Below are 23104 nucleotides of genomic sequence, written 5' to 3' on the forward strand. Positions count from 1 at the left end.
TGTGGGAGTAATTAGCAGCTGTGTGAAAATAAAAATCCCCATGAATAGATAAACTAATCCAGGAGGGAAGAGGACAGAACATTGGAGTTCTAGAAGCCTGGTAACTGAGGAACAGAAAAAAGGAGAAGATTGTGATTTCACAGTGAAAATGAGGAGAGTATTAATTTTGCCTGTCCAAGTTAGCAATATTTAACTTTGCCTTTATTTTTCTTAAATGCTTCCAAACCATAACCTGTCTCCATAAATGTGGGGTATGAATAAAACTGAAATGTTAATATTTCACAGTATAAGCATAAAAAAACCTCATCTTAATGCCAAATTATCTACTTTAATGTAATCCAGATATGTCAAGTGAAACTTAAAGTTTTGGACCATATTAAGCTTCTACTCTTCCTGCACCTTGGCGAGCAGATAGCTTTAAAACACTTAATAGACACAACATGTATGAATATTTTGGGGTACTATATAATATTGTGTTATGTGTGTACATTGTGTCACATTCAGAGTATATATGTTTAACCTATCAATTACTTAACATTTATTTATAGTGAAAATATTCAAAATCCTGTCTTTTTTTTAGGGTCAGATACATGGTACATTAATCAATCTCTGCTTATTCTACTTTTATTGTTGTCTTACTTCTAAAAAGCAATTTAGTCTGTTTAATGTTTTAGCTCTTTGATAGAATAAAGCTCTTCTGGATGCCTGCAAAACATCAACCAGATTTTATATATCTAAGGCACGTGCCACTTCGAAAAGTCCATCTCTTCACAGTTATTCAGATGAGCTGCCTTGGCCTTTTATGGATAATAAAAGTTTCAAGAGCTGCTATTGTCTTCCCCATGATGGTATGAAACTTTTGTCACCCTTTTTCTTCTGCACAGGTTTTCTGGTGTCTGGAAGCACATGAACCAAAAAGGACAATAGGGTGATTTTGGATAATTATTGAACCAAGTGTAAACATTGATACTATAATCATAACTACAATAGGATTTCAGGAAGACTATTGTGATTTTCATGAATTCACTTTAATTTTGTCTCCATCACTATTAATGTTTATAGTAGCTTAACTAATTGAAGTTGGATAGAAAAATATAACCTTTTAATGTTTAGCAGTGAAGGTTTACTATTAATCTGAAAAGATAAAGTTTTTAATGAAATTTTATTTGGTTTCAAATTCTTTAGAAACTACAGTGAAATTGAACAACCGGAAATAATTTTAAAAATTACTAGCATGGCTTAGAGCTTTCTGCATTTACTATAATGTGAACTAGTAACTACATGTCTTTTAGGAAACACAATCAAGTCATTTTAAAATATTTTTTTGCTTGTGTAATGAAAAATTACCAGTTTATTTTTTACAGACCAAATGCAGGATGAGGAAAACACTAATGCTCTTGAAAGTTTAATGGAACGTGATAGTTCTCCATGCCCTGTTGCAATTTACATCTAGGCAATTTAAGACAGTCTACATCTAGGAAGCCATAATACGTTTTTTAAATGAGCAGCATATTGAGTAAAAATTATAGCCATTATTCTAGGGGTGTGGTAGGAGAAGGAAAAGAAGGAAACAAAAGATGTGCAATGTTTCACACCCATCAATCTTCAGATTTTACTTTAATTTGAAGTCCAAGCTATCTTATTTCCAACAAAACAAGTGAGAAAGTCTGTCTTTCTCTGATTTCAATTTTTTTTTTTCCTTTAAAAATGTGTAAATTTCTTTCAGGTGTTAGCCCTGGTATTTGTAAGAAAGCTAATGGACTTCTTGTTCACCAAACGGGAGCTCAGCTGGTTGGATGACTTAATGCCCGAAAGTAAGAAAAAGAAACTGGAAGATGCTGAAAAAGAAGTAAGTCAGTGTGAAATCAATATCTTACTAAATTATTGTGTATAGTACCTCTGGATAGTGATTGCTCACAACCACAGCTGGGTATCAAATCATGAAGATTTAGCTCTTACTTGAAGGGGGCATATAATAGGTAAACAAATACCTGAAACATAACTACTGTTTGACTTATAAACTTTACTTTTCCAGTTTCTCCCTTCTGTTTAGATGAAAGTTGCTGATGCTTAACTATTTCCAAATTACATTATGCAGTGATTGCTTTTTGGTTGAATAAATGAGAAGAAACAAGAGACATTATCTCTACTAGTATCTTTACAGGAACTGTTTTAAAAAAATATATTTGTTTATTTTTGTTGGAAACGCAAGTTTACAGAGGAGAGACAGAGAGAAGATCTTCCATCAGCTGGTTACTCCCTAAATGGCAGTTGCTAGAACTGAGCTGATCTGAAACCAGGAAACAGGAGCCTCTTCCAGGTCTCCTATATGAATGTAGGTCCCAAGTATTTGGGCCATACTCTTCTGCTTTATCTGGCAGAATAAGCAAGCTGCTGGATGGGAAGTTGAGCAGCCAGGACATAAACTGGTGCCCATATGAGATGCTGGTGCTTACAGGTGGAGGATTAGCCAGTTGTGCCATTGTGTGAGCCCCGGGGAACAATGTTATAATAAAAAAGATTCTACAGAATACATAGTTATTATTGAAACAGATGAATTGCCGAAAAGGAAGAAAATGTTAGGTAAACATGTATACACATAAGTTCTCATAGATGAACTATATTATGGAGACTGGCTACTAGGAAGTGAAGATGCGTTGAAGTATGCATCTCTACTCCCAAGTAGAAGGATGACTCCCAATGAAAATGTTAAATATACCAGGCAAGATGGTACTAGATTTTCTACCATTGCCTATACCTATAATGCCATGATACACCTAAATAGCAGATTGTTGGACTTGTGACTATTGCTGAAAGACTATACTATTATAATAAAATGGGGGAAATAGAAGAGGGGGAATAGGGAAAGAGGAAGAAGAGGTGGATAAGGGAATCATTATGCCTACAAAACTGTTTCATGGAAAATTAATAGAAAAAATTAAAACTGCAAAAAATTGAGTGAATATTGTAGGAGCGATTGGGACGTTATTACTTTCATAGACTGCTGATTTATCTTTTGTTTAATATGTTAAAACAATTTGTTATAACTTTTATAGTTATAATATAATCTTTATATATAAGATTTGTATATAACCTGGAATCTATTTTGAAGGCTATTTAATCACACAGTCTGAAGTGTGTAAAAGCTACAGAGTATGATAAATGAAAAGAAGGGATATATAGAACACTTAGCAGAATGATTGCAAAACCTTAAAATAAACTTATGTGCATAGCAATGATATTGGAAGAAAGTATTTGATGGGAGTTGTGTGTTATTCTATTTTAGCTGCTATTGTATTCAGTTTCCTAATTTTTTTAAGATTTATTTATTTACCTATTTATTTATATTGGAAAGACAGATTTATAGAGATACACAGAGAAGGAGAGACAGAGAGAAAGATCTTCCATCCGGTGGTTCAGTCCCCAAGTAGCTGCAATGGCCAGAGCTGAGCCAATCTGAAGCCAGGAGCCAGAAGCTTCTTGCAAGTCTCTCACATAGGTGCAGGATCTTAAGACTTTGGGCTATCCTCTACTGCTTTTCCAGGCCACAAACAGGGGTCTGGGTGGGAAGTGGAGCAGCAGGGACACAAACTGGTACCCATCTGGGATCCTGGCACTTTCAAGGCAAGGATTTAGCTACTGAACTATCATTCCAGGCCCTCAGTTTCCTATCTTTAGAAAATTTTCTTTAACATTGGAAATCTTTCTCTCTGACCTTTTGAGAATTCATTGGCCACACTTTCAGAGATCTTAGGTTTTGTTCATTCAATGAGGCCAATTAGGTCACAAAATCTAACTTTTCTCTATCTACTAATATGGCTACATAATATGTGAATGGAAATGTCTGGACTTTTCCATTAAGTCCCATGATGGACAATGCAATTCCATATGTAGAAACTGATTATGAAGATGATGTATCTGAATCTTACATGAATATTTAAATTTCCTCAAATGGTATACAATGTATATGTAGTATTCAGGTTATAATCCTGGAAATATTAATGTAACCTTAAAACAGTATATTATAAAATTAACTTTTATTTTTTGTTTTTGACATATAATACTCTTACTTAAATATTAAAGATTTAAAAACTAATATTTTGACTAGAAAGTTTTGTAGTGTTTATTATTTTAAGATCCTAGTCGTCATTTGCTGTTATCCATACATACTCTTCAAGAAAAATATAATAAATTTGGCACAAATTATAGTTAAATAATCTGGATACTAGACTAAGTTATCCTTATATTAATAATGATTCTGGTGAAATAGGCTAGCACATAATTATCATTTCCATGGGATTTTTCTTAAGCCTTACTAATTATATAAAACATTCTGTTTCTTCTATGACAAAATGAAAGATGATGTATAATCTACTATGTTTAATATTTTATATTGAAATTCAGAGAAAAAAACCAAGATTGTCCTTTCATTTGTCTATGAAATAGAGAAAAAGTTTGATGGGAATTTTAAGTTGATTATACTTTTTGTTCTTGTTGTTCAAAGGCTCTCTCAGATAAATGCATATATATGTCACTTAAATGTATATGTGCCATAAGTTAATCATCTCCTACGGGAAAGGCCTGTAGAATGAGCTTCCAACTTGCCTTATACTTTATCTCACTCAAGTTCAATGAATATTTACTGTTTTCTGATTGTGATGGTATATATTTTGTAAGTAACTATTGCCTCATTTCTCAGAACTCTTAATTTCTGAAAGTATACAAACTAAAGATTTACTAGGGCACTTTCAGAACTTAATGCTTCAGATCCAAGTATGAAAAAAATGTCTTGCAGTATATTCACCAGTCTGGTAAATATATTCTTTGAATCTCAAATAAATTAATATGAGAAACTTTCATGTGAGCCTTAGTACACAGAAAGAAATAAGAAATCCATTAACATAGTCAAGAAATAATCCATAATTAAATATTAGAATATGTTTTGACTAATACAGCAATGAATAATTCTCTATCAAACTGGGAAAAAAATGAAAATTTTAAAGGTGTTAACTTTTAGTTTGGAATTAGTATTAAAAGAGTGAAAGAGATTTAGGAAAGATTACACTAAATCTTAACCCCCTGATTGAAAGTTGGATGTCCACGTCTCAGTGTCTTATTGTCCTGAGGCTTGGGGGACTCCACTGAGAGACGGGCTCCTCTGGTTGTGGTGTCTTAGATGAAGGCCTGGTCTTCCAGGTGATCGTGTACTAAGGCAGTGAACAGACAAATTTTCCGGAAATGTCGCATTTGTGCAATTACTCAAATTAATTGAGTCACTTTGAACATGATCTGGCAAGATGGTAAATAGCAGTAATGTCTCAGCTCTCTGAGACATGAATTCAAAGTGAGCTCACCTTTTGTCCCTTTGATGATGGTTACAAGCTTGTCCCTTTATTCTCCAGGGTTTTCCTATCAGTAGCCCATTTCTGGTCTTATGGCACTGAGAAAACATTCATTTGACCTTAAAATTCAATAATGAGTTAAGCAGAATAAATAGCTACACAGGCCAGTCCAAGGTCGCAGAGCTTCTGTTCCAAATTTTCATGTACTTCATGCATATGCATATGCATATGCTTCAGTTTTTAGAAAGAAAGGATTATAATCAGGGTAGAAATGAATATTGGAACCCTGACATTTTGCACATTGCTCTGTGTAAAGGGAAGACTGCAGAATCAAATTCTGGATGTCCAAATGTGCTCAGAGTACCAACATGCCTTTCTTCTCACTTAAATATTCTCTGGGACATTGTACACATTTGACAAAAGGACTACTTTCAAAATCAGAAAACCTCGGCAGAATGTTTGCTCTTGAGCAGGGGACAAGGGGGTTAATGTTAGACCAATCCTAGAAATTCAGCTCTGTGATGTTGATACTCCTTGTTTCCTGAGGATTCATTCTAACATCGACACCATAGGAGAAAACAGAAAGAGAACAAGTGCGGTCTTGCGATCCGCATAAAGCCGAATCACAGCAAGGTCCAAGAAATTATAAAAGCAATCTGAAAAGAAGTGCACTTAAATTACAGAGACTATCTTACTGCAAACATGGAACACAATTGCTTGTGGATTTGGGATTGTTACACAAACAAATGTAATTTAACTGAATCCTGCTGTGATGCAAGCTTCTTTCTCCTCAAGTAGTGATTTTTTTTTCAAAGCATGGTTCTAGATCTTCAGGCAACCAACACCTGGAAACTATTAGAATGTAAATTCTTGGACCCTGCTGCAGATCTATTGACTCAAAACTCTGAGGGTAGGACTGCCAAGCGGCTATGATGCATGTTGAAGTTTAAGGAAGTTCTTCCCTAAAACCATAAAATTTGAATCTCCAGAATACAATATCCTTTATACAAGCTATCCCATAAAAATTTTTGTATTTAGAATATTTTTTATATTACTCAAAGATATTGAGTCAAACATTCTGATGAAATCATACTGTGTTGTTTACATTGATTTCACATTGCTCCTCTGTGCTCCACCTCCAGTTTCTCTTTTTCAATTTTCATGTATTGGCTCTTCTATATTATAAATAATAAGAAATACACCCTCCCCAAATACATGATTTTTTCAGTTATTTATAAATTCATATGTGAGTTATGATGTTGACACTATCACAAAATAGACGTGCAACTCAGGTTCACGATGTAATTTAAATGTAACACCTTATTTATTAAAACACACCAGAATTTGATCAGTTGTGTTCTCCACTTCTACTTTATACATGCTTGGCTGTAACCATGCCAGTAGTTCACTGTCATGCTAATGTATCTATGCCTACCTTCCGTGCTTGATCTGCCTGTTTCTTTCCAGCCAGAATGTCTTCCTCTCTGCAACTTCTGCTCTTTTGCATTTCATCATGATTTCTCACATCCTCAGAGAACAGGGTATACAGCTGCACTTTTGTTTGTTTTATCAGTGTATATCAGAATTCCACATAGATAGTGCTTAATACATACTAGTTCAATAGATTAATTAATAGCTCTTAGATTGTTCTCCTAGTTCACCATGTGTTTAGCACATATTCAGTAACTGTTTAGACGCTTTTAAATAGATTCAGTTTTCTTTTTTTTTAAAAAGATTTTATTATTATTGGAAAGCCGGATATACAGAGAGGAGGAGAGACAGACAGGAAGATCTTCCATCCGATGTTTCACTCCCCAAGTGAGCCACAACGGGCCGGTACGCGCCAGTCTGATGCTGGGAACCTGGAGCCTCTTCCGGGTCTCCCACACGGGTGCAGGGTCCCAAAGCCTTGGGCCGTCCTCGACTGCTTTCCCAGGCCACAAGCAGGGAGCTGGATGGGAAGTGGGGCTGCCGGGATTAGAACCTATGCCCATATGGGATCCCGGGGCTTTCAAGGCGAGGACTTTAGCCGCTAGGCCACGCCGCTGGGCCCAGATTCAGTTTTCTAAACCTCAGTTGTCTTGCTCTTTATTGGATATAGCACTAAAAATGTCCTGTACTTTCTTTGTATGTGGAAAATATTTGATTTTAATTAAAAAGTGTCAATGGTCGCAGTATAAACATTTCTATCAATTGAAAAACCCTCAAATATTTTTGGGTAAATTGTTCATCATCACTTTGACCTATTCACCATACTGTAGAACTCAGTGTACTTTTGATGGATGCTGTGTAAGCGAAAGATTAAATAGGAACTCATTTTAGAATACTTTCGTGGTGGACAGCCGGTTGGCTTTGTTGCTTTATTCTCATTCTCTCTCTCCTGTGATTGGGACAGCATAGGTTGTAATTGTCATGATGGCTAGTGCCTCATTTGATTGCCCCCACCCCCAGGAATTCTCACTTTTTGGCTTCCTCACAGTGCTGCCTGGGATGCAGCCGGCCCTTCATCCCCGCTCCAGAGCCCACCCAGCTTCCTTCTGGCACTTCAGGCAGCGGCTGCTCTGCCACGCTTCTCTTCAGATAAGCATGGTTGGAAAAGCTATCTTTAGAGGTGATGAGTTTTTGTTTGGATAGAATTATGACTAGTATAAAGCCCACGCATGCTAACAAGCCACAGAGTGCAAAATAATTATTGAAAGCAATTTGAGAGAAAAGTGGAAAGTCATCTAAAGAAAAACAGAATTGTTCACAAAGATTCAATCCATTTAAAATTTTTTTCATCTTATTTTATTTTGCTATTTGATTGAATCTTGAGACCTCATTTTCTGCTGCTGGGTAACCTAAGCCCTGATGTCAACGATTTTGTCTTCAGCTTCTCTGGAGTTTTCATTACACCTTTCTAGCTAGCTTCTTGACATTTTGTTCTAAATTCCCAGAAAAGATATTATAGACTAGGTTTATTCTTTCAATGGCCAGTCAAGTAAAGAACCGCATATTGCTTGTATCCTAATCTGACTTATACAACATTAGACATCAGTGCTAAATGCCTTCTCTTTTTGGCCCTCCATGTATGTTAAGCTAATCTCCTACTGAAAAAAGTAACCTTCTATATCTGAAAGGACACATATGCTATAGCCAGGGACTCTCTGCAATATGTAGATAAATTAATAGGTGTTTGAATTGTAATTCATAATTATGACTAGCCCTGGTGCAACTTGTACCTCCTTGTAAGACATAATTAAGTCTGTTTAATGATTAAATGGGTAATTTTAAGTCAATGCTATAGTCACCTCACCTTGAATTCGTCCTAAGCGTCCTGTCAAATGACAACGAGACAGGATTAATACACAGGTAATAAAATACATATGACAGGCCTTGAAAGAAAAAATTTTCCTTGAAGAACAGCCAAGAAAGAATTAGTTTCTACACCGTGAAATGCAGTGGACAAATCCTATTAGCCCCATGAAGCATAAATATAACACAGGGCATCTGGAGGCAATCTGATAGATAGGGAAATAGCAGAGTTTATGCAGTCCCCTGGCCTCTAGACGCCTAAACGTATCAATTCTGTATGCATCACAGCCAGAATCCCAACAGGGTGGGTCCTACATCGTCCAGCAAGGTGGGAAGTCACTCCAAGAGAGAAAGATTTGTATCCACTTGAATTACATATTCATAGATAAGCCTAAGAAGCACTAGGCAGCACTTTGTTTCTTTGAATAATAGTAACTGTGACTTGAGATATTAATATTATGGAGTGTGTAAGTGAAGGGCAGAGGTCTAAGAACTGTGAAACCTGAGGAACAACCTTGTCTCCCAGTAATGTTGATGCCCATCCTCTCTGGCAGCTGGCTTAGGCAACTGCACTAAAGTGAGTTCAGGCCAACTGAGATAAGTTAAGCTGGTTAAGTTGATTTGGGTCAGATTAGTTGTGCTAAGCTGCTGAAATAAGGAAGAAGATGAGTGGGGTTATCCCCATTTTTTTTCATCGGTTACTGTTAGGGCAGGAGGCCACCTCGTTCCTTATGTCTCTATGTCTTAAAACTGGAGACTGAATTTAGAGTCAATAGTTATAACTTTTAAATAACACTAAATAATTTCCTAGTACTATAGCAATGTCAATTGACCCAGATGAGGGGACATGTTTTAAGTAAGAACTATAGATAGCTTTCTTTTTTTTTTTTTTAGTGCATGGAAAACATTGGATGATAACATTATTTGAAAACTAAATTAAGACACTTCACTTTAGTAGCCATAAGACTATCTTCATTCCAAAAATGAAGGCTTAAAATGTTAAACATGGATAGGCATTTGACCTAGTGGTTAAGATGTGAATTCCCACCTCAGAGTACCTGGGTTTAACAGCTGGGTTTAGGTCTTGATTTTTTTTCCCCGCCATTTCCTGATAGGTAGCAGGTGATAACATAGATAATTGGGTTCCTGGTATCTACGTGGGAGGTCTAATGAATCTCCAGTTGTGTTAATTTCTGGCCTCTGTAGGTGTCTGAGGAATGAATGAGCAGATGCCCCCAGTTTCTGTTTCTTAAATTAAAAAGAAAATTAACAAACACAAAGTATGATATCTATAGCATACCCCCTTTGAATATGGGTGCAATATTGTCATTTCAAGGAGTAATTTTTTTTTAAAGATTTGGTTTTTTTAATTGTAAAGTCAGATAAAGAGGAGAAGAAACAGAGAGGAAGAACTTCTGTCTGCTGGTTCACTCCCTAAGTGGCTGCAAGGGCCAGAACTGAGCTGATCGGAAGCTAAGAGCCAGGAGCTTCTTCTGGGTCTTTTACATGGGTGCTGGGTTTCAAGGTTTTGGGCCATCCTTGACTGCTTTCCCAAGCCACAGACAGGGAGCTATATGGGAATTGGGCCACTGGGACATGCACTGGCACCCATATTGGATCCTGGCATGTACAAGACGAGGACTTCAGCCTCTAGGCTACCACGCCGGACCCTCAAGGAGAAATTTGAAGCATAAAATGAAAGACGTAAGATATAACTAAGAGGTTTCTAACTACTCCACTTCCTTCTGTATTAAGGTACATTGATGTTTTGATTGATACTGGAAGATGATGATCTACCATCTCTTTCCAGACTTGTAGAGCATTGGTTCCTAGACTGTGATTCTCAAAACAACACAGGCGCCATCATCTGGAGATCTAGTGGAAATGTAAATTGTTGGGCCCTCTCTACTGCAGGTCTACTGAATCAGCACCTCTGTGGCTGCATTTCTAACAAGCTAACTGTGTGATTCAGAAATAAACTGAAGTTTGGGAACCATCGCTCTGACTGCTTCTCAAGTGTCCTCTCAGCATTCTGGGAATGTAATTTCAACTTTGTAACAACAAAACTGATGATTTGACTCATACATTTGTCCTTGTAAAATTTAGGATGATTTTTAAAAATCCATTTGAAATTAACCATGTTTTATATTGAGTGACATGTAGGAGATTGTTGCTAGCATTTAAATTACTTTGTGTTATGAGACTGTCATTAATTACTTACATGCTTGGTAGCTGATGCTTTCTTGAAAGGACCTGTGCTAGAACTAATAAACGCAAACAAAGTGGAAGGTCCTGGGGTTAATGAGGCAATGAAACATTAATCTGTGTTTCTTCTTTAATGTAAAATGGAGATTCATCAGGTTCAGTCTTTGTATTTTACATTTATGTTTTCAGGAAGAACAAAGTATGCTGGCCATGGAAGATGAGGGCACAGTTCAACTCCCTCTGGAAGGGCATTACAAGTAAGATGTACTTTTAAAGATGCATCAATTTAAGAGATCGAATAAGTTGATGTTTACTGCGTTTAGGAATTCCGTGCTGTGTGGATTCTCTTAGATATTGCTGGTTGGAATAGGTAGACCTGAGACTAGGAGTTGAATTACTCAGGCCCCAGTGCTAAGTTCTGCAAATACCACCTGTGTGACCAAAGCAGCTGAACCAGAGAGTATGAAATAAAGCTGGGAGCTATCATCTAAAGCCTAAATGTGCTGCTCACGTTTTATTATTTTGAAAGTTATTTTTTATATAAGTAGCATTTAAAGAGAGATTAAAATTCATTCCTGAATGAACTGCAGTTGCTCACAGGTAAGTGGCTGGAAATTTTCCCTTTTAAAAAAGGCACTTTCCAAGAGATCATATATTTCTTGAGTCAAAGGATTCAGTCATATCAGTCAATCTAGGAAATATTGATGCAGCTTTCCAAAAATATACTGATTGTCTTGATGCACAAAGTTACACAAAAGAACCAAAATCCTTTCAGTCACAATCTAATAACTTTGTATCCGCAAAGGTACTTCAAAAGTGGAACTAAAATGTATTTGCATGTGAAAATTTTGAAATTCATGCACAGAGATGTTTTCAGAGAGCTCATGGGAAAGGAGAATTATGAAAAAATTATGGATTTCAAATATTTTCTATGAAAATAAACTTATTTTAATTCTATTTCTCACAAAATTTTTGAAATACCCTTATATATGGCCAAAAATTCTCTCACTGTCACTATCTAGGTATAGTTTAGTTTAAATAGCTTTCTTGACCAATTATATTTTATGTACTATTTTGTATACAAATGTATGGTTTCAAAATCCGTAAGGACACATGAAGGCTATGCCATTAAGAAAATGAAAAGGATTTTTCTGTGAGGAGAGAACTTGTCATTGTGCTGAAAAAATATGCTTGGTCTTGATTCTTCTAAAATCCCATCCCCTAGAAGTTTTAGAAAAATAGTTTTTCACCACTTGAAGATGAGTGTAAGAATAGCAGGCATTTTCTTTGTTTTCTGTCTTGCAATATTTAAATTTTATAATCCTGTTAATTGCTCATTTGAATCAATATATTCTCAAGTGTATTCTGTAGAAGCCTACTCTCAAAAGAGCATTGTAGTTAAATCAGTTTGTAGAATATTCCATCTCAAATCATTTAAATTAAAAAGAAATAAGAAAAAATTGCATTCGGCATTCTAAACTAGAGACACACAATTGTACACTGATAGGTGAAACAATCGAAGTAATTACATTCTTTTCAAAAATTTTGTGTAATTCAGCATATTCTAAACTCTTCTTACAAGACTATCACATATTATGAAAATGTGTCTTCCACATTGCAGTTTAACGGAAGATAGTTAATCTCATCTTTTGAATATCTTTCTAGGCAGACTAAAGGCTGAAGGGATTAGAGGAATTAAAAAACACATTCCAGATCCAGGAATTAAAAAACACCCAAGGTTTCCATAAGAGTTGATGCCCAGTTGTAAACAACCATTATGAAGGTCATATGAGCTTAGCTTCTGATATCTGAAGACAATAGCTTTTGCACAGCTGAGTATATTACCTACAGGGATACAATAGGAAGATGTCAATGTTCTCACTGAAACTTAAAGAAAAAAAAGATTTAGTCATTTGTATTTGAAAGGACATTTTTACAGAGAGAAAGGGAGAGACAGAGAGGTCTTCCACCTGATGATGCACTCCTGAAATGGTGGTAATGGCCAGAGCTGACTTAGGAGCTAAGAACCTCTTCCAGATCTCCCACGTGGGTACAGGGACCCAAGGATTTGAATCATCCTCTACTGCTTTCGCAGACCATAAACAGAGGTGTGGATCAAAAGTGAAGCTCTACCTGTAAGGGATGCTAGCACCACAGAGAATCAGTCTGCTGAACCCCTGTGCTAGCACCTGAAATTTTTTTTTTTACTTAGTGTATGGTTTATTGCTGCTGCCATTTCTTTATGTTTCTAATCATGGGGGTGTGTTTAGAGTCCTGATTGTTCTCTATAATTGATGATATTTTTAAAAGTGAACAAAAAACCACGTGACATAGTATGAGCCCAATATTGCAGGTTCCCCCAGCCGTTTAGAAAAACCTATACCAAAAAAGTACACAGGATACATCATTTATCCCACAAAGATTTGATAACTGAATGCTACATATTCAGCTCTTTAGTTCTTGAAGAAATAGCAATGAGCAAGTGGTTATGAATCTTTGTTCCTATGAAACTCATAACAGATGAATAGAGGCAGGGGAGAGAGAATATGAAGGAATGAGTAAGTGGCGTAATATAGTATTTCAGATGGCTAAAAGTGTAATAGTAACAAAACACAAATAAACTTGTTGTGAATAGATGGAAATGGTGGGTTTAAATAGCAGTGGCTTGTCTGAAAAGTGACATCTGAACAGTGAAGGAGAAGACATGCACTGTGTGAGGGATTGTTACCATCAGAGGGAAGAGCAAGGAAAAGGCCCTGAGGCTGCCACAAGCTTGCAGGGTCCCAGAATAGTCAGGAGGCCACTGCCACATGGTGACAGCAGGGCAAAGATAGCGGTGCGGTTGAACAGAGCCTTACCAGCTATCACAAGGTTCTAGCATGTATTGTAAGTGAGCAGGATCCTTGAGCAAAGGAGACAAGTGATCTGCAGTGTCACAAATGTCAGGGACAAAGGCCCAAGTAATGAACATGTGTTATATTCTATATTTAAAATGAATTCAGAAAATGTAATCCAAATAAGTGTCTGTACAGTTACAGTATTTTTTATAATTTTCACAAATTTATAAAAGAGAACCATTCAATACTTTCATTTTAATTGCAAAAATAATGTGTAATACACACAATGTGAAATGCACACACACATTCGGTGCTCACAAACATATGTGAACACACACACCTACACACAGGAAGATTATCCAGTCTTAAAAGGAAGGAAATCCTGATGTATAATATAAAACATATTAACTTTGAGAATATCATGCTAAATGCATAGGCCAGTCAAAAAGACAAATACAGTATGACTCATATGAAGCACTGAGAATTGTAAAATTCAGAGACTTAGTAGAATGATGGTTGCCAGGGCCTGAGAGAATGGGACATGAAAGGAACTGTGTAATGGATACGGATTTTCAATTTTATAAGATAAAAGCAGTTTCAGAGATTGGTGATGCTAGTGGCTGCATATTGCAAATGTATTTAATAGCGCTTATGTACACATTTTAAAACACTAAAATGATAAATTTTCTGTGTATTATACCACAACAAAAAATTGTGGGAAAAAGTACTCTATTTAAGGATATAGTCTTATGTTTGTTTTTTTTTATCATTGGGTGACTACAGTTATTCTTTAATGATTACTATTCCATTTTTGGGTAAATTTCTGTTTAGAGATGATCCAGCTGTGATCAACATTTCTGACGAAATGTCAAAGACAGCCTTGTGGAGGAACCTTTTGATTACTGCCGATCACTCCAAAGATAAGGAGTCAAGCTTTCCTTCTAAAAGGTTTGAATATTGAAGTCATGAGAATTTATGCTCCTTTCAGCCATTTTATGACTAAATCCATCAAAAATGAATAATACTGGTTTCCATCAAATTTAGATCCAAAATACTTCAGAAAATTATTTTTAAAGTGTAAATTATAATTATTACAAATGCTGATATCATCCTTTCAAATTAAAATTTCATTCCAAAACTATCACAGTGGGGGAAATGGTGCTGTAGATGAGTCCCAGTGCATGGTCTTTTTAAGCATTCATTTTGGCCTATTCTTTTGCAGTTTGTATTATATTCTTTCTTCATCCACTGCCCAGGTTCCCCTTAGATGTCTGTTCACATTTCACACTGCCTCATTTCCCTTTTTTAAACCAACATGGCACATGCAATGCTGATTTTTCTGTTAATGTATCTGTAGCCCCCTGTTCTAAGTGCCTGAAATCTTCCCTAATATCCTTACCCAAACACTTTCAGCTCCCTGAAAATTCTGTCTGTCATTACTGCTCTGAATACAAACATGACCAATCCCTGTTAAGTGTATAAGGGGAAACGTGTGTCCCAAATAGCAAGAGTCATCATGGAATTTCTAATTGAATCTTCCAGGATTTATAAATAAGTACTCAGGCCATCTAATCTTCTTAGTTTGCTGATTTGAAGAAAAAGGAATTCTTGTTATGCTAAATTCTCTTTTTATTAGAAAGTGATTAGAGGATTTGGAATAGTATTTACTATAATTATTAAGTTCCTTTATTTTCATAACTTAAAATTAACTTTCTCTACTTAATTTTCATATTATATTTTTGCCATAAGCTCCCCTTCTTAATCACTCTAGAAGCTGATTCCCCAAAGGTAAGACCCTCTCCCTCAAACCTATTCCTTGGTTGTGTTTCCTTACGTTAAATGGTGTCTTCTAGAAACTAGGCAGCCTCTGTCCTCTGTGTGAGTTTTGGGGAGGCAAAAGGCATCAAGAAACTTCGTCTCAGATCCAGGATCTGACTGAGTTTTGTGGTGTGGCTATAATTACTCAGTGATTTACATGGATCTAAAACCTCACTACGTTTTTTTCCTCTGCAACCTATACAAATTCATCATATATAAATCAACAAATCTCACTGGCATATATTTAGTAATGGCATCAAATGTACAGGCTGGGAAAGTGAATTTTTCCCCTTTAATTAAGAAATTGCAAAGCTGGTTTATTTACGTACCACCGTGCATCTAAACCTGCAAGCTTTATCTAACTTTGAGAGACATAATTGCGAAGAGGCTACATTAGACTTGGAAAATATATCTCTTGTTGCTGTTTTTTGTCACCCCAAAATGGCATGCTACTGCTTCAATGTCCTCTCTATACTAAACAATGTAAATGGGACAATTAATGAATATGCAGTCTCCACCCTAGGACCTGGGGGGTTGTTTACTTCTCTCTCTCTCACCCTTTTGTCCTTCTTCTTCTCTAAAACTTAATACAAAGGAGAGTAATATGTGAGGGATCTTAAAAAATTAATGGAAAATGCACATTATGGAAAGCCTATGCATGGATTTAAAAATATACAATATTCTTCCCCTGACTAATTCAGTTTTCCATGAACTTTTTTTGAAGTACCCTCATAAGTTACTCAGAGTTCCTCTCCAAGATGTTTAGTGGATGTTCTCTTTTAACAGTGCTTTTGAGACCTTAATGTATTTTTTCTCTTAGCTCAAGCAGAAGCAATATTTTATTCCAAACTTGCTTTAGCTTTTTAGCATTGTTTTCCAAAGACTCCTGTTGTGTTGTCGTAGTCATCTTCAGAATAATTCTGAATAATTCTGTGTTCCGTTAGCTTTCTCAAAAGACAATCAGAGTTGTGAGAAGGGTAATTGTTCAAGCATAAGAAATATCTTCTTGTGGACCCTTTCACATTAAAAACATGCAGTTTGTCTGATTTTGAAAAGTATGAATGCAATCCAAGTTGATGAATTCAAAATTAAATTTCATGTATAGCAAATATGTAGGTAATCTGAGACAATCAAGTTATTGAATGTTTTTCTTCTCTGTTATAAGAATCCATAGTCCTAACTCTTTCTGTGTTCTTTGATGCAAGTGAAAGGTTTATGATGTTATGTTCATTAAAGTAAATAATAAGGCCAGGTGATGTTCATCAGAAAAAGCTGGTTATTTTAAGAATATATGTCTGCATTACTTTAAACATTAGATTGACTAGTGCACAATGTAGTATGTGTTAAGCAGGTTCAGTGTCAAATAAATCATTCCTTATCTTTTGATAAAATTATTTGTTTTTCTTTTTTGGACGACTTTTGTTCCTATGGATGTGGAGTTCAAATTTTTGTGGAATGACCATGAATGTAGATTTCCTTACCTTTTTATGTGAAAAATAAATCACTTGGTTTGTGGTTAATATCTTTTGTTCTCATAACAGTGACAACTGACAAAAAGGATATTGGTTCCAGAGAACCTGAAGCGACCAACATTCACAACAGCAGTACTTTTCCAAATCCACTGCTTTCTTTTGGAATCTTCAGGTTTTGGAGCATGATGACCAGGAATTGTGAAATTTTGGTACCTGTTAGAGTATCTGTGTGCAAAAACAGGGCTAAAGACCTGGTCACCTGGGTGGATACTTCTTTTTTTTTTTTAAGATCTATTTTATTGTATTGGAAAGTCAGATATACAGAAAGGAGGAGAGACAGAGAGAAAGATCTTCCGTCCGATGATTCGCTCCCTAAGTGAACACAATGGAACTGAGCCCATCTGATTAAGATGCAAGAGCCTGTTCCGGGTCTCCCACATGGGTGGAAGGTTCCGACGCTTTTGCTTGCCTGCTTTCACAGGCCACAGGCAGGGAACTGGATGGGAAGCAGGGCCACTGGGATTAGAATCGGCTACCATATGGGATCCCGGCTGTACAAGGCAAGAACTTTAGCCACTAGGCTATTACACCGGGCCCAGTGTGTATTTCTTAATACCTTAACTGACTCCATGCAGCTTCGCTCATCTAACTACTGGTTAATTTTCAGTCTATTCCTTGCCATAGAGAAGCCTCGCTATCTCTTAGTGATTCTTAGCATAGCAGCCTATTTTTCAATAACTTTGTTCACTTTTTGTTGTTAAAAATATTTTATCTAGGTTAAATGAATGTAGAATCTGAGAACTATTTGCAAATTCTACCACATGTATTGGATGTCTAATTTCTATATTTATATAACCCATGCTATGCATCCATGTATCCGTGTGACAAGCTGCTCCACAATATATTGAGTGGATTGATTGGGAACAGGTCTCATTGCACAGAATAGGTGAGGAGTTGCAATGTGTTATAAAACCAACACTCACAAAGTTTCTTGGGAAGGAGCTGTCAGTAGAGAAAGCAGCACTTGGTTTTACCTTGGTGGGAGACACGAGGCTCTAGACCACCTTCCTTTCACACCAACCCTGACTTCTACACTCCTCACCACAGCTTTCTGTCCTACATTCGTATTTGCTGTGATTTTCCAGGCCCTCCCATGAGTGCTGGATAAATATTGTTCATAATAACTATTTTGACTTATATTTTGTCATTGAGGTAAAGTTCTCATAGATTTTTTGGGCAACTAGACAATATCAGGTCTCCTTTTCCTCTCTCTCTTAAAGTGTCATTTCCTTGTATCTTACATTATAACCCTTCAAGGGTAGGGACAGTCTTACCCTCCTTATTTTCCTGGTCTTTACAGAGTATTTGATGCATAATAGATATACATCATCTGTTCATTACAATGCCATAACAGATAATATTATGTATATGATGGGGCCTCAAAGAGCTTGCAGAAAAATTGAATTAAAAAACATTGTGGAAGAACAGTATGGGAAGTTCCTCAGAAATTGGAAATTGAAGTACAGTGTTATCCAAATGAAATGAAAGTTATCTGTCAAGCAGACATCTGTATTTCCACGTTTATTAAAGTATTATTCACAATAGTGAAGAAACAGCTTAAGCCTAGGCATTTATCAACTGATGACTAGATGGAAAATACATATTGTATATGGACAGTGGAGTACTATTGAATTATAAAAAGAAATGAAATCCTGTGGTTTGTAACAATGTGGTAGTCATTATTTTAAGTGATATTAGCCAGGCAGAGAAGTTCTACATGATCTTATTCTTACATGGACTCTTTAAAAAACTGAATTCATAAAAGTTGAGACAAGAATGGTGTGATTACAAGAGACTTCAGAGAGTAATAGGGAGAGAGAAAGATCAATTAATGAATAGTAAATTGCAGATCAATAAGAAAAAGAACTTCTGATGTTAAGTATTGCACAGTTTGGTGACCATAGATTACAACTTTGTATATTATACATCTATGTATATATGAAGAGAGGATTTTGAATGAATGTTTTAACCAAAAATTGGGGACTTGGTTGTTTGCTCTCTGAGTTAAATACCATTCTTGTATACATGTAAAAAGACATCACAAGGTACCCTGCAAATAAATGCAATATTTATATATAAAATAAAAAAAACAATATAACTTTTCCATAGCTCTGTAGAAGCCCCCTTGTGCTAATTAAAATGAAGATTTTAAATTGTCACTCACAGAAGTAAATACAACAAGAAATCCAGGCAACAATAATCATACAAGGAAAATATATTGATATTATTTTTAAAAATGTCTTTGGCTCATTATAAAATTAGTTTCATAGTTTACTGGAATATAACACCAAAACCATTGGTTTTAATGAGAGGGAATATATTCAGCCTGTTAAATGGCAGTTATATATAACTGATACAATCAGGGAAGAGTGTCAAAAGAAAACATATTGTGGATCAAGTTGATAGTTTGAATTATTTTTACATGGTTTAGTAGCTAAGAGTGCCATTAATAACATGTTTACCTGTCAAAAGCTTTTGGGACATTTCTTTTGTTCCTAAGTATTATGCTTATAGGAATTGTACTTGTGTAGAGATCAGAATGTCTCTGTCTCCACAATGTCTTGTGTATGGATCTGTCTTTTTGTCTTTCAAAAGAGCTTATAGGAGTTAAATGTACTAACCTCAGAATTCTGGAATTTAGGCTACAGGATTCACAGACTGCTTAGTATAAAACTAATTTTGCAGCTAAACAAACCAAGTCTCAGAGATTAAATAATTATCTGAAAGTCATACATCTCATATTTAGCTTTTGGAAACTGAACCTAGAACATGTGAAGTCTGACCCCAAACTCTCCACTGCCCTGTGCTGCCATCTTCCATGGGCTTTGTTTGGCAGAGACTAGCTACCAGGTAAAGTGTAAGGAAAAGTTAATGTGAAAAGAAGGATAGCAGATATTTGTCACATAAATGGAGCTTAAAGTAGAAGAAAGTGAGTCATACAAAGAGAGGAGTTAAAAATACAGAATTAAGGCTCCCAACACATCATGTGCACACTGTCATCTCTTCTCATGAAAGGAGAAAAGAAAAGGGAAAAAAGTTGCTTTTCTCTGACCTGCAAGGAGTATGTGCTGAGAAGTGTGGCAGGCATAAACCCGCGTGCCGTAGACACTTGCTCACACCAGCTCTCAGCGCTGGCAGCATGCCATAGATGGCAGAAGCTCCGGCACTTCTTACCTGATGGTGCCGGGTGGTGGTGACAACTGAGAAGGGCTGTTTCTAGCTTGAATTGGAGAAAAAAACAATCTAAAAAACACACTCTTACAATGTGTCGAAGTTATTGACCACTAAGAAGGAAGCCCTATAGAAAAATTAAGTTTTATTACTTACTTCGTGAAAAGTTGTAAAACTCAGATTGTTCCCACCATCAGTCATCTAAAACATTTATAATGAACAGCTAAAGTTAGCAAGTACAAATGTTAGAATTCTTTGAACCTGGGGCGTCAGAGTCTAAGTTGGCCTTGGTGTCAAGCAGCAGAGAGGATCACAGGGTTGCCTCAAATGGCGGAGGGCTTTGCCACATGCTACAGGTAGTTGAAGAGTGAGCAGTTTTGGAAGTGTACACATTTGGGAATGAGTTCAATGCATGTGGGCACATGATTTTAATCTTTCTAAATGTCAGTGTAAGAGTGGGAATGATATAAATTGATTGGAAAAAACTATTGAAAAAGACAAAAGTTGTGGAGTCCTATTATCACCAGCTTGCTTGTTGACCAAGTTAAGTAGTAAGGCGAGATTCAACAGAAGCCACTGGGAATGAGTTTGTTTTAAAAGAAGTGGGTAAAGCTTCATTCCTGTAATGTCCAGGGTGAGTTGTGTGCAGAATAGCACAGCTGTCTGGAGAGCAGTGTAGAGGGTGACCCACTCTCCAAATCAAAGGAGATGCCAATTTCTCTCCACTGTCCAACACATGGTCCTCATTAAAGATTAAGATCCAGTCTGAGCACAAACGATAAGCCATTTACTTGAGGCAGAGCCTAGAAATACCTACTGAAACATGTTGCTTGTGTCCTTTACAAATGTTGGCACTGTCTTAAGATTGGGGCATGGCTGGCATTTTCAATAATCATCAGTGATTCATTTGCCCAAATGAGCACCATGTTATTAATCTTGCATGCATTTAGAATTATTTTTAAGATATCTGGATTTTGTGTTTGGTTTTTTTGTTTGGTTGGTTGGTTGATTGGTTTTTAGTGTGTTTTGAATTTCCCCCTCTCTGCAGTTCTTGGTTTGTATCTCACTGAGTGCAGAGAATTTTAATTGTTCCTACCTATTAATGCTTCGCAGCATGAGAGAGCAATGCCTAAGGGCTCTTGTGATGCTTTGAGTTGATGGGTCTTTTGTCTAAATGAGCAGATATCTTAGTAGCCTGGTTGGGTTGCTGTAATAAATTTCTTCTTTCTTCCCCTGTAGCACTGAAAGCCGAAATGAGAAGAAAGCTGACTCAGGGAAAGGTGTTGACAGGGAGACTTGTCTATGACTGATCTTCAATTTATTTTTACATATATATGAGAAGAGTGTCAATTATTAATACAACTACTTTAATCATGTATTATAAATTCTGTTTCTCATCCCAAATCCACCTCCATACTGTAAGTAGTGCAATACTTGTTTCATTTCTGTGTTGAAGCTTCTGAGCAGTGAGACACTGTTGTGACCAGATAGAATTGCTAATGCAAGAATCATTGTGTTCTTTGCTGTATGTTAGACACTTGCAAACACTGGATTCACATTGTAAACTTTATGAAAACAATAGCCTTCCTAAAGAGATTAGTAATATTTACCTAGCTTGTGTGACCTTAGTGACCTTAGTGACCTGAAGATACCTGTTTGTTTCATTCAGAAGAATTTTGAAACATGGACCTAATTCTTATCATTTTTTAACAGCATAGCATTAGTGACTTATTTCGAAAGACCCAAATCAAAAGGTAGTTTGAATGCATTAAAAAAATCATTGTTTATGTATTTTTTGATTTAATATTGATACATTTAATACTTAACAATTTATATGGAACTAAACCTTAGAGTCATTTGGAAAAAAATATATAGAAACCTGTTCACAACCTGTTAATCCTATACCAGTTTTAAAGGGTCAAGTAGTATTTACTGAAAATTCAAGTTGTGAGTACATGATCAAGATGCTTTACAAAAACTTTCTAACTGTTTTATGGGATTTTCAATATAAACCTTTATCAGAAATCTGATGTTAAGTTTCTTTTCTATTGACAACAGATGTTTCTCATTCCTATTTCATATGTACTCATGGAAAACCACACAGTGAATCTTTGTACATGAAATTCCACCTGTGTACAGTTATTCTGCTGCTAATAGTCATATGCTACTTGATACTGGTCCTGAATTATGTTCTATTGTTAAACCAACAGGTTTCTAGTTGTGATTTTTTTTTCAAAGCTCTTTTTCCACTTTTTAATTAAATGCATGTTGTGGAAAAACAATTTTTTTTTTCAATGGAAATTTCAGACACTGTTTGAGAAGGCTGTGTTGATATTTCAGTACATATAAAATAATCCATCTTTACCAAGCTTCTGCAAGAAGAAGAAAAGTTAGGAGTTTTGAGTATTATTAAAAATACATTCATTTCATTTTAGATTAGTGTAAATTTAATATAGACTAAATATTATAGTGCTCTTCCTTTCTTGATCAATGGTCCTCAGCCTTATGATACTTCAGTGTCCAACATCACAATAACTCAGAGCCCTGTGATTTTTGAAAACTTTTATTATGTAATGTATGTGTAAGTACACATGAAAAGTGGGGGGAAAATTCTCTTAGTGATTAGACTAATGTAGGAAAATAAACCAAGAAAGCCTTCATTAGGTTCAACGTTTTGATACCTTCTGAAAAATTTCTCTCACAATCCGTTAAAGAGCCATTTTTTTAATGGAACATTAATCTAAAGTTATGGGAAGAAAAAATTACACTTAAAAAGTTTGTACTTATAAGTGCAGATGAAAAATGCAGAAACTTTCTGTTCCAAATGTGTTGCCTTTGTGAATTTCATAATACAGATATTACATTGTAAACATTTTCCTTACTTTAAGTTTTACCGAGTCATTCC

At 35.8% G+C, this 23104-nt stretch overlaps 1 protein-coding gene across 5 annotated transcripts in view; it reads left to right on the forward strand.

The window, feature by feature from the left end:
• SLC4A10 (solute carrier family 4 member 10) overlaps positions 1-22024 on the forward strand; it is a 369353-nt gene extending 347329 nt beyond the window's left edge. For all 5 annotated transcript variants that reach the window (XM_058664557.1, XM_058664558.1, XM_058664559.1 and 2 more), the window contains 5 exons: positions 675-848; positions 1727-1849; positions 11031-11098; positions 14510-14626; positions 21439-22024. In XM_058664557.1, coding sequence (XP_058520540.1) covers positions 675-848; positions 1727-1849; positions 11031-11098; positions 14510-14626; positions 21439-21505 — 549 coding nt within the window. In that variant the 3' untranslated portion in view covers positions 21506-22024. The remainder of the gene's footprint in view (positions 1-674; positions 849-1726; positions 1850-11030; positions 11099-14509; positions 14627-21438) is intronic.
• Positions 22025-23104: the final 1080 nt, after the last annotated feature.

Source organism: Ochotona princeps, chromosome 5 (assembly GCF_030435755.1).
Source record: "Ochotona princeps isolate mOchPri1 chromosome 5, mOchPri1.hap1, whole genome shotgun sequence".
NCBI lineage: Eukaryota > Metazoa > Chordata > Mammalia > Lagomorpha > Ochotonidae > Ochotona > Ochotona princeps.